The sequence below is a fragment of the Carassius gibelio genome, chromosome B1 (genome assembly GCF_023724105.1).
Source record: "Carassius gibelio isolate Cgi1373 ecotype wild population from Czech Republic chromosome B1, carGib1.2-hapl.c, whole genome shotgun sequence".
NCBI classification, from domain to species: Eukaryota; Metazoa; Chordata; class Actinopteri; order Cypriniformes; family Cyprinidae; genus Carassius; species Carassius gibelio.
Genome location: NC_068396.1, coordinates 36,361,926 through 36,378,044, shown reverse-complemented (window position 1 = coordinate 36,378,044; position 16,119 = coordinate 36,361,926). Strand labels below are relative to the sequence as shown.

The 16,119-nt window shown below is 36.7% G+C and overlaps 1 protein-coding gene across 4 annotated transcripts in view; it reads left to right on the top strand.

Annotated features, from left to right (window-relative positions):
* Window positions 1-2,944: 2,944 nt before the first annotated feature.
* The window catches only part of LOC127948716 (uncharacterized), an 80,620-nt gene continuing 67,445 nt past the window's right edge, over window positions 2,945-16,119 (top strand). For 2 of the 4 annotated variants that reach the window (XM_052545362.1, XM_052545359.1), the window contains exons 1-6: window positions 2,946-3,129; window positions 3,276-3,602; window positions 5,836-6,240; window positions 6,344-6,400; window positions 9,767-10,171; window positions 10,276-10,332. In XM_052545362.1, coding sequence (XP_052401322.1) covers window positions 3,093-3,129; window positions 3,276-3,602; window positions 5,836-6,240; window positions 6,344-6,400; window positions 9,767-10,171; window positions 10,276-10,332 — 1,288 coding nt within the window. In that variant the 5' untranslated portion in view covers window positions 2,946-3,092. Of the gene's footprint in view, window positions 3,130-3,275; window positions 3,603-5,835; window positions 6,241-6,343; window positions 6,401-9,766; window positions 10,172-10,275; window positions 10,333-16,119 lie in introns of all 4 variants that reach the window. The other 2 variants (XM_052545360.1, XM_052545361.1) reach the window with 2 other exon arrangements.

The window sequence follows — 16,119 nt, the reverse complement described above, 5'->3', positions numbered from 1 at the left end:
TAACATCCTTTTGCGATCACAGGTGGAATTTGGTCGTTTACTATTGTAAAAATATGCTATTTGTAGCCTTTTTCATAGCTGCACAAGTTAGCATTTCCGATGTACATTTTTTTATATATTTTATAAAATGCCCCAGATCTCAAGAAAATCTCATACCAAGCTTTTCTATCGTAATCGCGGGTTTATTATTCGGATATTTTGTGTATACAGAGGTGTTTCAATGTTGTTGTGAGCAGATATGAACCAGGAAATGTTCACGAACCATGTGACACGATCTGACGCTGTCCGGTTTTGGGACTGTCAGATTGACAAGCCGAAGGTCCAATCAGAGTCTGTCTGGGTCACAGCTCGAGTACACGGAAGCAAACACACAGAGACGGCACTGGGAGAGGCTATTTATCATCAGATCGCGTAAATCAGTGGAAAATTAATAGGAATGATGATTCTGTCTGAAGAAATATGAAGTAAACATAAGTAAATATATCCACATATCTCCGCGGATATGCATCTATGGTCTATAAATCCTTATTGACGCTGTTCAGTGAGTCTATGTGAACACAAATAAACCGCTGCAGACTTGACTGAATATTAATGAGTGGTGAATTTCTATTCAAAATGGGGCATAATACGGATTTATTATTTTGCACTCCTGACATAAATTACTAAATAGCTGTCACTGCAACAATATTCTATCAAAATATTGGTCAAATATCGAAGCTAGAGTCTTTAAACTTTCAATTGATGCACAGTTTGTCCAGATGAAGTAATACAGTGATGTTTAATGTGCTGTGAAAGTGAAACAATAATAAACTGGGTCCGTCGGCGATGTTTGCACGTAAAGGGGTTAAACAAGGCAAGGCAAGGCATCTGCTTAAATCTTAATTAGAATGTTAGGGGATAATGTTCTAATAGTGTTATTAATAGACATTTTTGGAATGTTTTTAGAGAACGTTCTGGGAACAAAAATTAAACGACAAAAAACATTTTTAGAACAAAAATTCTAGCTGGGTTCCCCAAACATTCTTTTAACTTAATTTTGATTTAACAATCAATATTCTAGGATTGTTGATTTGTAACATTCCGATAACAATATTTTTCAATCATTCAGTCGCCTGCTGTGAACAAACACCAGCAAAAAGAAAAGCACACAAACTACAACTTTCTTCAGCCACGGCCTTAGATGAACTGAAGATAACACATTCAGTATCTCAAGATCTGATTAAACAACTCAACAAACAGCATTAGGAGCTTCAGCTATTACTAACCAGATTGACTTAATTTCTGTCACACATCTACATAAGTTCTTATTGAAAATTAACATAAGTTTAGATGTCAATGTCTCATAGAATTTTATTTTAGATCACCCTCATGGAGATCAGTGCTTGTTTTATTTGAGTTCTTGACCCTCGAGTAGGTTTGTGTTATTTTTTTTATTTTTTTCAATTGCAAGTATTTTCAGAAAAAGCTTTTCTGTTGATTAATCTAGTTGAACATGTTGATGTTAGTATTTATACATTTGTAGATTAATTTTTATTTTGTTATTTATTTTGCCTTTGATGAGGATTGATGACAACAATACAAAACACACTTTTTGGTTTGTAAAAATGCTCCTATTATCACAATAGCACGGTTGCATAAACACAGCATTTCGTTGAATAATAATTTTAAAAAAATCCATTATCTGTGCATTATTTGATATGAATTCATGCCAATTTGTTTCCAGCAAAACACTTTTCTAATTTTTCTTACTGACAGAGCACTGTTTTGTTCTGCAAATTACACTGGAATAAATTATATTGTATGCAGGTGTGATATAAATGACATATAGAAAGCTGAAATGATAAAAAAGCACAACTTCTGTCCTCTGAATGAAGTGAAGTGCAAGAGAGGAGGGGACATTTTAAATTAAAGATTACCAGAGCACATTGATTACAAAATGCTTTAATATTTTGTGCACAAATAGGAATACAGTAAGAAATACTGCAATGTTTCATAAAAAAAACAAGAGCTGTAGAGTTTAGAAACACACAGGCATAAAGAAACAGAATATGAATCTCAACAATGGTAACAATCATCAAAATATTTCATGCTGCAATGGCATGGTAGATAACACCACAGTAAAAACGCCCATAATGCACTACAGCAGGGATCCTCAAATCTGGACCTTGAGATCCACTTTCCTGCGGAGTTTAGCTCTAACCCTAATTAAACACACCTGAGCATGCTAATCAATGGCAATCACTGTCTTTGGGATCATTAGAGAATCACAAGCAGGGCTGCGTTCAGCCCAGACAAAACGTTGCACAATGTTTTTTAAACAGAAACGGTGATGCGTTGAACACACTGTTCTGATGATGCAAGAGTTGCAACTATGGCAGCTGAGAAGGCCATTCTTTGAAAAAAAAGGCCATTCTTTGTGAAAAACTTTCTTTCTATGAAACAAGATGGCAAACGCTTTAAAACTCTTCACTTTGAGTTAGTAATAGGGTCAATAGCCCAATTAAAGCAAACTCTTTTTCCATGATGGTGGCATCATTTTAACAATTAAAACATCTACATCTTATCCTTTGTAATTCTCAATAACTGCAGGTTTTCATCAATAATGGCAATAATCATTTAATCATTCACTTAATTATTTCATTAACTTTAACTTTTTGAGGACTTGGAATATGACTTGAATACTTGCTTGTGACTTAAAAGTTCCACCTCTGCCTTCTAGAAGTCTTGAAAACAATGATTGACTGGTTTAGATGTGTTTGATTAGGGTCGGAGTTCAACTCTGAAGTGGCCTAGAAGGGCCAAGCTTACCCACCCTTTCTAGATACATACTTTTGTAGAAATCTCACAAATAATGCTTTTAACACAAAGTTTTTTACATCTCTGTTAGTCTTGCATGTTCACATAAACACGTGTCATCATCACTTCTCTTTTATTATTATCTCTCTCTCTATCAGAGGAACTGGGTGACTCTTGTCTGAGTTCTTGTTAAACACATAACCAGGAAAGAAACGCTAAAACTCTTCTGAACTCATATTGTGAGTTTCAGAAGAACTGAATCTACTACAGAGAGGATAACTGAAGAAGAGAGAAGAATGAAGATCTTCTGGACTTTCACTCTGATGATTCCTGGTGAGAGTCTGAACTCACAGTATATCATTCAAAACATTCTTTAGAATTAATAACTCTATATAAACATTTCACATAACCATACAAATTAACCTCTTCATTCTCATATAAATATGTTATTGTTGTATTAAGATGCTGTTTTGTTGTAGGTGTGTTGAGCTCCATCAGTGTGACAGGATATTCGGGAGAAGGAGTCAACATCACATGCAGATATGATAGAGGATATACAGACAATAACAAGTATTTTTGTAAAGGACAGAATCCAGGATGCACTGACCTCATCAAGATGTATAAAAAAAATGGTGAAAAACGGGTTGATTCTGGAAGATTCTCTCTGTATGATGACCCAAGTGCAGCATTTTTTACTGTGACCATCAGAGATGTGAGTGAACAGGATTCTGGGACATACCAGTGTGCAGTTGATATCTATTTGCTTGAAGATGTCTACAGTGAAGTGAAGCTAAATATTGTAACAGGTGAGTAACTGAGACTCTCATACTAGTGATGGCAAGATGAAGCCTCGTGAAGCATTAAGCTTTTCAGCCAAGTGGTTCACAAAGGGGTTAATTCCTGGAAACTTGATTTGCTTACAATACCACCTGGTGGCCAACAAGAGTAAAACAATCAGATATATTACAGACAGAAGTGTAAAGTCCAGGGATCAGAAAGTAAAATTCCTGCCATATTTTTGTTCCACTCATGAACTCAGCAGCTGATTTCACCAGAGGAACCAAGTCATTCCTTTCAAGTCATAACCATGTCTAGTCAAATCCCAAGTTCTCAAAGAGTTAAAGTTAATGAGATAATTAAGAGACTAATTAAATGATGATTGTGCATTAGTGATGAACACCTGCCGTTATTGTGCGTTACAGAGGATCAGCTGCTGATGTTTTATTGGTTAAAATGATGCCACCATCATGGAGATCAGTGTTAACTTCAGTTGGGCTCTTGACCTTTGGTTTCTTATGTTAGATATTTCTCTGTAAAAGTACATGTGCTGTTATAAAACAGTGCGATCAGTGCTGTGCAGAAAACTGCTACAGTCTGGATTTACATGATTAAGTTATTATTAGGCATCAGCCTGATTATTTCCAAAACAAGTTTATTTCACTTGACATATGTTCAGTTTTTAAATAGCCTACCTTATGGCACTGTCACATGCAAATGAACAGTTGGTTTAGGAGTTATTATGAATTAATTAGAAATGTAATGAATATACATTTTTTTGAAACCTTGTCCTAATAAGACGCACAGACATCATGACCCAGCATATGAATCTCAACAATGGTGACAACCAACAAAATGCTTCATGCTGAAGTGCATGCTGGGTAACAACATAGTAAAAAGATCGCAAGAGATGCAGATAACATGATCTTGACCCTTCAGAAACTTGAATTAATGCTGTAATGTAACAAATCTGTTAAAATATAAAACTAAATGAATGGCTAATTACTACATTGAATTAAAAATGTAACGTCTGTACAAATATTAGAAATTGTGAATATAAATAGTAATCATGTTAATTGAAATAAAATCAAAAACTGTGCACATTTCATTTATGTATTATAACATTTAGTTGTGCTCATTTAGCTGTTTCCTTATAAAAGTCCAGAAATTTGTCAAGTTTTTCGTCAAGTGTCTTTTTCAATTATATGATGTCATTTGGTTGACGTCTACCCACCTAGAAATGTTTCATGTTCTGGTAATGTTTTCAGCAACAAGTTTTATTTTAGTTCCCAGTATGTTCTGCTAAAAGGTAGGATAACATTCTCTAAAAACATTCTAAAAATGTCTATTGATAACATTGTTAGAACATTATCCTCCAACATTCGAATAAAGCTTCCCATCACACAGCAGCAGTAATTGATCCAGTGACCACAGACATCTTAAGTGGCGACTCCATCCTGAACTGTTGGGTGTGGATGTCTGTGGCTCAGAAGTCAAATGTTGGTTGAACGTGAAAACCCAACCTTTGTTTGATGTCAAACTCCAGCGTAAATATCTCCAAAAACAGTATTACCAACTTCACTTATTATAAACAAGATTGACTTTATTTCTGTCATAAATGTAAAATAGTTCTTATTGAGATTAACAGAGGCGTTGATGGTTTATTGAAAATAATATAGTTTGGTGTCACCATTATGGTGATCAGTACTTAGGCAGTATGACTCTTTACAATTTTCATTTTGTTCAAAGCCCTCATGAACAGGATGTGCAAATGAATTTTCTTCAGTGTTATGATGTATTTCTGAGAAAAATTGTGGTTGTGTTTTTATTTTCCATCTAGCACCTGTTTGGTTTTAGAAAAATAGTTAATGACAGACATCTCACAAGCCCCATTTTGTGTTCTGTCCAATTTTTGAAGCATGTGGATGTGAAGTGCTTTGAGCACATCTGTGATCTCTCTGTTATACCTCCTTCCTCAAATGTAAAAATTTTAGCTATCTGGATCGTAATGAGGGAATTTTAGGGAATGGGAAAAGTGTTTAGATCCTGCAGATTTATATCATATGTATTTTTGTATTTTGAGAAACGGGCGTGGGAGTGGTGAATCGCTCATGCTGTTTGTGAAGTTACTTCTCAAGTTATTTAATGAAAAAATATACTGTAGCATTACAGTTATTTCACGATTATCTATGCCTTTAATGCAACAGTACTTTTCTATGTAACAGACAATTCCTCTAACAGCTGAAAATGTACTTTTTTTAGGTGAATTTTTATTATTCGCAGCTTATCCTTCTGTTGACCCCTGCTACAACTACACTGTGCTGGACGATCCATGGAGAGCCAACAGCAGTCAGCCATCAAATTCTTACAAGTGTGACCAGTCAGTCTCCTGGAGCGGCTGGTATCGTTTCTTCATTAACGGTCTGAGTGCTCAGATCCCAGACACATGTGTTGATGAGTACAGCTGTGGCACTGCTGCCCCACTGTGGATTCGTGATGGACACCCAACAGTTCAGGAGGGAGTCGTCACTCGAGGTGTCTGTGGTCACTGGATCAGTTACTGCTGCTATTACGGGGCTTACCCCATTAAAGTCAAAGCCTGTCCAGGCAACTATTATGTCTATGAGCTGGTTCGTCCCAAAGATCGCAATTTAGCATACTGTGCAGGTAATTATATTTAAATGAGCTCTTTTTTATTATTTTTGTGTTATTGCTGATAAATTAACATTCATTATTAATTTATTAGTCATTATTCATTATATTTTTTCAGTTGTTACTAACATCAGCAGCACTCATACAACAGTCGCACCAGAGACAAGCTCAGCTGGTAAAGTAGTCTGATGTTTCCTCTGTTGATTAGGTTTTGACTGAATGTTTGTAGATCTGTAGAAATAGACAGGTGTGTTTGTGTAAAGTTGAGGGATTAAATAGTGTGTGAAATATGCAGCTACAGATCATTGACAATTCCATTTTAGATGGCAATGCATGAGTATGATTGTTTACAGAATCTGAACAAACTGCATGGAGACTGGGTGAAATTAGATTTGTTTTACTTTTGTTTCTATTTTGTTTTTATTTATTTGTTTAACCTTAAATTTCTCCAGACTAGTTTCTGTTCATCCACATTCACCGTGCGCACCGTGACGTAAAGCCCGAGTGTTAAATTAACACTGCTTGGAGCATATATGGTCCCACTCTAAAAGAGTGTTAAAGTAACACTGAAGCAGTGTCAATATTCATGAGATAATTATGTGATTAAATAAGTGCTGATTGATCATAATGATGAACACTGGATGTTTACAAGCAGAATCACTGGAAAAAATAGAAACACAAAAACCACTGACTTTAGCCACAGCCTTAGAAGAAACCAACTGAAATAAAATATATTAAATCACTCAAGATCTCAGCAGATGATAAATCATCTCCACAAACAGCATCACCAACTTTGTGCAAATACTAACCAGTTTGAATTTTATGTGTCTAAAAAAAAATATTATTACAAATTAATAGAGGTTTAGATATGTCTATAACATGCGTGCCAAAACGAGGTGATAGCATGTGTGTGTAATTTGAATTGCGTGATGATGTTAATTGTTTTTCGCATTGTGCGTGATGTGACACGTCATTAAAATGCATACACATACCTAACAGAATACTTTAAAAAAAGCTGAAGTATTAAAGAACATTAACCTGGGGGAAAAAGACGTGAAAAACAACGGTAAAATATAATACAGTAAACAGCACATATCCATTATTTTATCCAAGTTTCATCTGAGGTAAAATTATACAGAATTACAGTTTATTCTGTAATGTCTGTGTAGTATTTTATTTATAATATATTAACTTTCTGTTGCACTTTTCTTCACAGTGTATATAGTAATATTACACTATAATGGCACCTTATATATTTCTTATTGAGCTAGTCGACATTACAACAGATGAAGAGCAGTCATCAACTCTGGTGCAGATGGTAAAATGTGTGTTGTTCACAGTTTGATGCAATCAACCTGGGTTCGATTAAGTTTTTTTTTTATCCCTTTTCAAATTTCAAATCACATCATAAAACCATTTAGTTTCAATAAAAAAATAAGGAAATATTCAAAACGTTGTGGGGGGGTGGGGGGGCACAAAAGGTGCCATCCATTTAATAATTTGAATTAAAATTATAATTTACACTCAATAAGTTATTACTGCATAATCTTTTATAATGTACTACAATACTGAGGTGCAAATAATTGCCACTATTTGCAATATGTAGTATAAATAGCAGAAAATCCTGCTATTTTGAATATAGTGTGTTTCTTATTTTAATCTTTCCTCTGCCATGGTTCTTGTTTATTTATTTAAGTATAATTTTGGAAAATTTTATTTTGCTTTGGCAATTCTGCATGTGAAATATTTAAGCCAATAAAGTAAAGTCCAATTGACCACTTACATTATGTTTCCAGTGTCTGCATACCATTTTATGCATGGTGCCTCCAAAAAAAAAAAAAAAAAAAAAAAAAAAAAATATTTAATCAATCAGCATAGCAGTAGCCCTCAAATTCTTTGAATGAATAAAACCCACACAGGACTCTACTCCTGCCATTCCTCACACACCCAGGTAGACAGTCTTTAAATATCTCACTGCACCGGAGGCTCTGCGTCAGAGAACATGGCACACAGAACTCCTGTCTGTATTGTGCAGAAAATACACTACTGTTCACGACACATAAAAAAAAAAAAAACAATAATAAAGCAATATTAAATCATTTTGAAGAAAGGCAGAAGAGCCATGCAAGGAAAACATTTTAATGCATTTTCAAATATATTATAGGATGGTGTTAGAAAAAGTGTTATTTTCTTTGTCTGTAAAGTACCTAAGAGATTTAATTTACAACCAGCAATAACACCAGCTAAATTAATAAAGTTTGTCAAATCAAAATGCAGGTTGGCTTGTCTTGATAAAAAAACATAGCCTGAAAGTTAGAAGTTTTTTCAATTAGAAAATTTTACAGTTGAGGGCAATACAGTTTATCAGAGAAAATAAAAACAGTTGAGAGGAGACAGACAGAGAGATGAAAAGAGAGAGCAGGGCCGGCTCTAGGTTATTTGATGCCCAAGGCGAGAACCCCCCCCCCCCCCCCCCCATGAAAAAAACAACAACAACTCCACAATTATTCCATAGTTAATATTTTTTTTTATTTTAAATGTTCACACAACAGCTCTTTAAAAACAACAACCTGAAGGATACAGTAGAAAACAATAGAGAAGCATTAAGATCTCACCTCAAGGACAAGCAGTTATAGTGTTTTCATTTTATGTTTGGCAAAGTTAGAAAAGATTGTGGGCTATTTACACAAAGAGTGTATACCTGCGTATCACGTAGACTACTCCACTGCTGTAACACAGCATGTTGTTGCTGTTAGCTCATAGCCTACCGCAAAAAGTTCCTTTTGGTAAATTGATATAGTAATAATAATAATAAAAATAATAATAATAATAATAATGCATTTTATTTACTGTTAAGGGGTAAAAAGTTGTTTGTCATCCTCGTCTTTATCTCCTCCGGGAAGCTGTGAGCTTGATGATATAGTCTACATAAGTTACCTCTGCTTTGGGCCCGTTTTTCTTCCTCCTCCTTCCTTCGTTTTGGTAAAGCCGATCCCGATGGCTTGGGTGTTCTGTACATCATAAAATATTATATATATATATATATATATATATATATATATGATCATTTATAGCCTACAACCGCCGGGGGGGAGAGGGGGGGGGGCTTTTACCCCATCATTTAAAGCGCTAAAACCATCTGTCAGATGTTTTCGTGCCACTCCCGGTTGCTGGGCAATGGTAGATACTTACATTTAATTTAATTAACTTTTTTTTTTTTTTTATAATTCTGCAATTTTGTGCCCCGTCCAGCAGATGGCGCCCCAGGTGGCCGCTTGTGTCGCCTGTCGGCAAAGCCGGCCCTGAGAGACAGACATACTTTTGACAGTACTCACTACATGTTAAGGAGTTAAAGAACTATCTAGCCACATGAAGTGGGTCTCTTCTGAATTTCTTCTCACTGACAATATCCTTAAAAAGTCATATGAAGTCACATGAAGGCAAATTTAAGATGTAACACTTTACAGTAAGGTGTCATTGGTAAACACTAGTTAATGTATTAATTAACATGAACTAACAATGAAAATGTACATTTTTTTAGGTGAATTTTTATTAGTCACAGCTTATCCTTCTGTTGACCCCTGCTACAACTACACTGTGCTGGACGATCCATGGAGAACCAACAGCAGTCAGCTATCAAACTCCTACAAGTGTGACCAGTCAGTCTCCTGGAGAGGCTGGTATCGTCTCTTTATTAACGGTCTGAGCGCTCAGATCCCAGACACATGTGTTGATGAGTACAGCTGTGGCACTCATATCCCACTGTGGATTCATGATGGACACCCAACAGTTCAAGATGGAGTCATCACTCGAGGTGTCTGTGGTCACTATAACAATACCTGCTGCCATTTCAGCTCTAACCCCATTAAAGTCAAAGCCTGTCCAGGCAACTATTATGTCTACGAGTTGCTTAGTCCAACTATCTGCAATTCAGCCTACTGTGCAGGTAATTATATTTAAATGAGCTCTTTTTTATTATTTTTTGTGTGATTGCTGATACATTAACATTCATTATTAATTTATTAGTCATTATTCATTATATTTTTTCAGTTGTTACTAACATCAGCAGCACTCATACAACAGTCGCACCAGAGACAAGCTCAGCTGGTAAAGTAGTCTGATGTTTCCTCTGTTGATTAGGTTTTGACCAATTGTTTGTAGATCTGTATAAATAGACAGGTGTGTTTGTGTAAAGTTGAGGGATTAAATAGTGTGTGAAATATGCAGCTACAGATCATTGACAATTCCATTTTAGATGGCAATGCATGAGTATGATTGTTTACAGAATCTGAACAAACTGCATGGAGACTGGGTGAAATTAGATTTGTTTAATTTTGGATTTATTTTGTTTTTATTTATTTGTTTTACCTTAAATTTATCCAGAATAGTTTCTGTCCATCTACATTCACCGTGCGCATCGTGACGTAAAGCCAGAGTGTTAAATTAACACTGCTTGGAGCATATATGGTCCCACTCTAAAAGAGTGTTAAAGTAACACTGAAGCAGTGTCAATATTCATGAGATAATTATGTGATTAAATAAGTGCTGATTGATCATAATGATGAACACTGGATGTTAACAAGCAAAATCACTGAAGAAAATAGAAACACAAGAACCACTGACTTTAGCCACAGCCTTAGAAGAAACCAACTGAAATAAAATATATTAAATCGCTCAAGATCTCAGCAGATGATAAATCATCTCCACAAACAGCATCACCAACTTTGTGCAAATACTAACCAGTTTGAATTTTATGTGTCTAAAAAAAAATATTATTACAAATTAATAGAGGTATAGATATGTCTATAACATGCGTGCCAAAACGAGGTAATAGCATGTGTGTGTAATTTGAATTGCGTGATGATGTTAATTGTTTTTCGCATTGTGCGTGATGTGACACGTCATTAAAATGCATACACATACCTAACAGAATACTTTAATAAAATGCTGAAGTATTAAAGAACATTAAGGTGGGGAAAAAAGACATGAAAAACAACGGTAAAATATAATACAGTAAACAGCACATATCCATTATTTTATCCAAGTTTCATCTAAGGTAAAATTATACAGAATTACAGAGTTTATTCTGTAATTTCTGTGTAGTTTTTTGTTTACAATATATTAACATTCTGTGGCACTTTACTTCACAGTGAATATTGTAATATTACACTATAATGGCACCTTATATATTTCTTATTGAGCTAGTCGACATTACAACAGATGAAGAGCAGCCATCAACTCTGGTGCAGATGGTAAAATGTGTGTTGTTCACATTTTGATGCAATCAACCTGGGTTCCATTAAGTTTATTTTATCCCTTTTCAAATTTCAAATCACATCATAAAACCATTTAGTTTCAATAAAAAAATAAGGAAATATTCAAAAAAGTTGTGGGGGGGGGGGAGGGCACAAAAGGTGCCATCCATTTAATAATTTGAATTAAAATTATAATTTACACTCAATAAGTTATTACTGCATAATCTTTTATAATGTACTACAATACTGAGGTGCAAATAATTGCCACTATTTGCAGTATAAATAGCAGAAAATCCTGCTATTTTGAATATAGTGTGTTTCTTATTTAAATTTTTCCTCTGCATAATTTGCAAGTATAATTTTGGAAATTTTTCTTTTGCTTTGGCAATTCTGCATGTGAAATATTTAAGCCAATAAAGTAAAGTCCAATTGACTACTTACATTATGTTTCCAATGTCTGCATACCATTTCATGCATGGTGCCTCCAAAAAAAAAAAAAAAAAAAAAAAAAAAAAATGAAAACTGATACCAGTGATAGTATTTTTATTTCAAAGAACAAAACCGAAAATATAATAGTATATAATTGTATATACAAATATAGATTAAGACTACAGGCATGACACAAGAAAACAAACAAACAAAATAATCTACTCATTCAGAAATTCACCTCCATCACTGATAAATCAATCAGCATAGCAGTAGCCCTCAAATTCTTTGAATGAATAAAACCCACACAGGACTCTACTCCTGCCATTCCTCACACACCCAGGTAGACAGTCTTTAAATATCTCACTGCACCGGAGGCTCTGCGTCAGAGAACATGGCACACAGAACTCCTGTCTGTCTGTGCAGAAAATACACTCCTGTTCACGACAGCTGATTTACATAAAAGAACAAAACAATAGTAAAGCAATATTAAATCCTGAAAGTTGAAGCCTGAAGTTTAGAAAACTTTACAGTTGAGGGCAATACAGTTTATCAGAGAAAATAAAAACAGTTGAGAGGAGACAGACAGAGAGATGAAAAGAGAGAGCAGGGCCGGCTCTAGGTTATTTGGTGCCCCAGGCGAGAACCCCCAAGGCGCAGCTTTCATAATACCATACATACATTTAATTTAATTAACTTTTATTTTTTTATAATTCTGCAATTTTGCACCCCGTCCAGCAGATGGCGCACCAGGCGGCTGCCTGTGTCGCCTGTCGGCAAAGCCGGCCCTGAGAGACAGACATACTTTTGACAGTACTCACTACGTTAAGGAGTTAAAGAACTATCTAGCCACATGAAGTGGGTGTCTTCTGAATTTCTTCTCACTGACAATGTCCTTAAAAAGTCATAAGAAGTCACATGAAGGTAAATTTAAGATGTAACACTTTACAGTAAGGTGTTATTGAGATCCAAGACGGCGATGCATCCACCAGCAGTGGCTTCTCTCTGTCCCGACAGAACGGTGTTTTCGTGTTTTTTGTCTTGTGAGTCGCAGTGTTTTTGTACGTTGTCGTCGCGTCTACCATGTCTGTAAGCGCAAATACAGTCGCGAGTTTCTGCTCGATGTCGGCAGGACCGCATTTTTACAGTTAAACTCCGCGCACGCAGAACAGCTGCGGGATCTCGATCTGCTACGGATGCCTTCACCATCACCGACCCCCACTACTGCATCTCGCCCGCAGCGGAGGCGCCACAAGCGGTGTGAGAGGAAGCAGAAGAGGGGGAAGCGCGGAGGTATCCGGGCTAGGCTAACGGCTAACCCACACAAGCCATCTATCCCCACCATCGTACTGGCTAACGTACGCTCGTTGGATAATAAACTGGACTACATTCGTTTACTACGCTCAACTCAGAGGACTGTAAGAGACTGTTGTGTTTTTGTGTTCACGGAAACATGGCTCAGCAACAGCGTTCCAGATGGTGCTATTCAGCTCGACCAGCTGACGTGCTATCGAGCGGACAGAGCTCTCGTCGCGGGAGGAAAAACCCGCGGCGGCGGGCTTTGTGTTTACATCAATGACGCGTGGTGCCGCGATACTGTTGTGATCTGCAAACACTGCTCACCCCTGGTGGAGTTTATGATTCTGGCCGTTCTATCTGCCGAGGGAATATACTGCTGTACTGCTCATTTCGGTGTACATTCCCCCATTCAACATCAGCAGCAACAGGAACGACGCACTAAATGAACTGTACCAGAACATCAGTGAGCAGCAGACAGCACACCCCGATGCTTTTCTCATCATAGCTGGGGATTTCAACCATGCTGACCTTATGAGTGTGTTTCCAAAAATACACCAGCACATCAACTTTCCAACACGAGGTAATAACATTTAGGACTTTGTTGACACCACACAGAGAGGAGCTTACAAAGCCCTCCCCCTCCCCCACCTCGGAGCTTCAGACCACATCACTGTTATGCTAATGCCTGCATACAGACCACTCATTAAAGTCCCCAAACCAATTTACAAACAGATTAAAGTGTGGCCAGAAGGATCATCTGAGATTCTTCAGGACTGCTTCAATGGGGATACAGACCATTACGGACTACAAGCCCCCACCACGGACCTGTGGCAACAACATCTCTCTGCTGAACGAGCTGAACACCTTCTTCGCACGCTTTGAGCAACAAAACAGCACCACTGCACAGAAGACTCCACCTCCTCCCGGCGACCAGGTGATGACGCTGACCCCAGACAGCGTGAGGAGATCCTTCAGCAGGGTCAATGCACATAAAGCTCCGGGTCCTGACAACATCCCTGGGCGTGTACTGAAAGACTGTGCAGCAGAACTCACTGATGTCTTCACAGACATTTTCAACTGAGTCAGGCTGTTGTTCCCACATGCTTTAAAACCACCACCATCATCCCAGTCCCAAAGAAGCCATCTCAATCCTGCTTCAATGACTACCGTCCTGTTGCACTTACCCCCATCCTCATGAAGTGCTTTGAATGGCTAGTCATGAACCACATCAAGTCTTTTTATTTTTAGGCTTTAATGTTAATGTTAACTGTATGCACCGGGGTCTGAGAGTAACACAATTTCGATTCTCTGTATGTATGTACTGTACGTGTGGAAATTGACAATAAAGCAGACTTGAACTTGAACTTGAACTTATTGGTAAAACTAGTTAATGTATTAATTGACATGAACAATACATTTGTTACAGTATCTACAAATATTTGATAATGTTAGTTAATGAAAAAGATTACAAATATGGTTTGTTTGTTTTTCTTTTTCTTTTATTATTATTATTATTAGGGGCCAAGCACCGAAGGTGCGTAGGCACCTATTGTAATCGTTGGCATTATTCTTCTTCTTCCGTTTCTTCCGCCGCAAGTCTATGGCAGCCCATAGAACCGATTGCGGGAAAGTTGTATAATTTGGCACACTGATAGAGGACAGTACCAGCATTAACTATAGCAAATTTGAAGTCTCTAACTCCAACTCTCTAGCGCCACCACTTGTCCAAAGTTTCAATATTTTAATGCTAATAACTTTTGAACCTTAAGCCAGAAAATGAAAATTCTTCAAAAATCACAAGGTTTAGTTTTTTCGCTATTTTCAATTTTTCGAAAAACCTACTTTTTCGAACTCGTCCTAGACAGTTTGTCCATGCTGGCAAAAAGTTATGGAATTCAAGTTGATTCGTCCAACTGTTCTCGAAGGACACGTGAAAAAATATGGCTATATCTCGGCAACGGTTTGGCGTATTGAGACCAAACTTGGTGTGTGTTATAATAAGCATGACCTGAGACTACCTGCCTTGTTTCGACACAGCACCACCTAGTGGCCAGGAGATATGAAAAATGCAAATTTTGGCTTATAACTTCTGAATTGTTTGGCCAAAAATCACACAACTGGTCTCTTTAGATTCAGTGAGTCATGTCGAGCCGAATGATATCCAATTTTCCCGTGTCGGCCATTTTAGGCGTCGGCCATTTTGAATTATGTTTTAAAATGCTGTATTTTCTGAACGCAGCATCGTATCATTTCGCAAATACTTACAAAAATATTCGGCTCCATGCCCTGAAGGTACTCAAAAAGTTTGGTGGCAGCGCCACCTTGTGGCCAAGAGTTATAATGAAATATCACAAAAATGCTAATAACGTTTGAATAAATTAGACTATTGAAATGAAAATGATCTTGCTATATTATTTGTGTAATGCCGAGAGCATCGATATCAATTATGCGAAAATTAGCCATACTTCCTGTCCGCCATATTGATTAATGTTGAAAACCTACTTTTTCAAACTCTTCCTAGACCGTTATTACGATTTTCACCAAATTTGATGTGGATCATCTTTAGACAATGCTGGCAAAAATTTATGGATTTCGTATCGATATACGAAACGATTCTCATTTTGCACATCAACGAATTTGCTGGAAGGGTGCCAAAATGCATTTGAGGCTGTATCTCTGCAAAGCTTTGACATATTTGCACCAAACTTTGTATCTGTCATCCCCACCTCACACTGACCATGTCACATACATTTGGTAACAGCGTCACCTATTGGTCAAGAGTAATAAACCATTCATTAACCATGAATAATTACACTTATAAAAATGCTAATAACTTTTTAATGCATTAGCCTATTGCAACGAAACTGGTCTCAAAATATATACAACATAGATACCAAATATGCCAGATTATCCT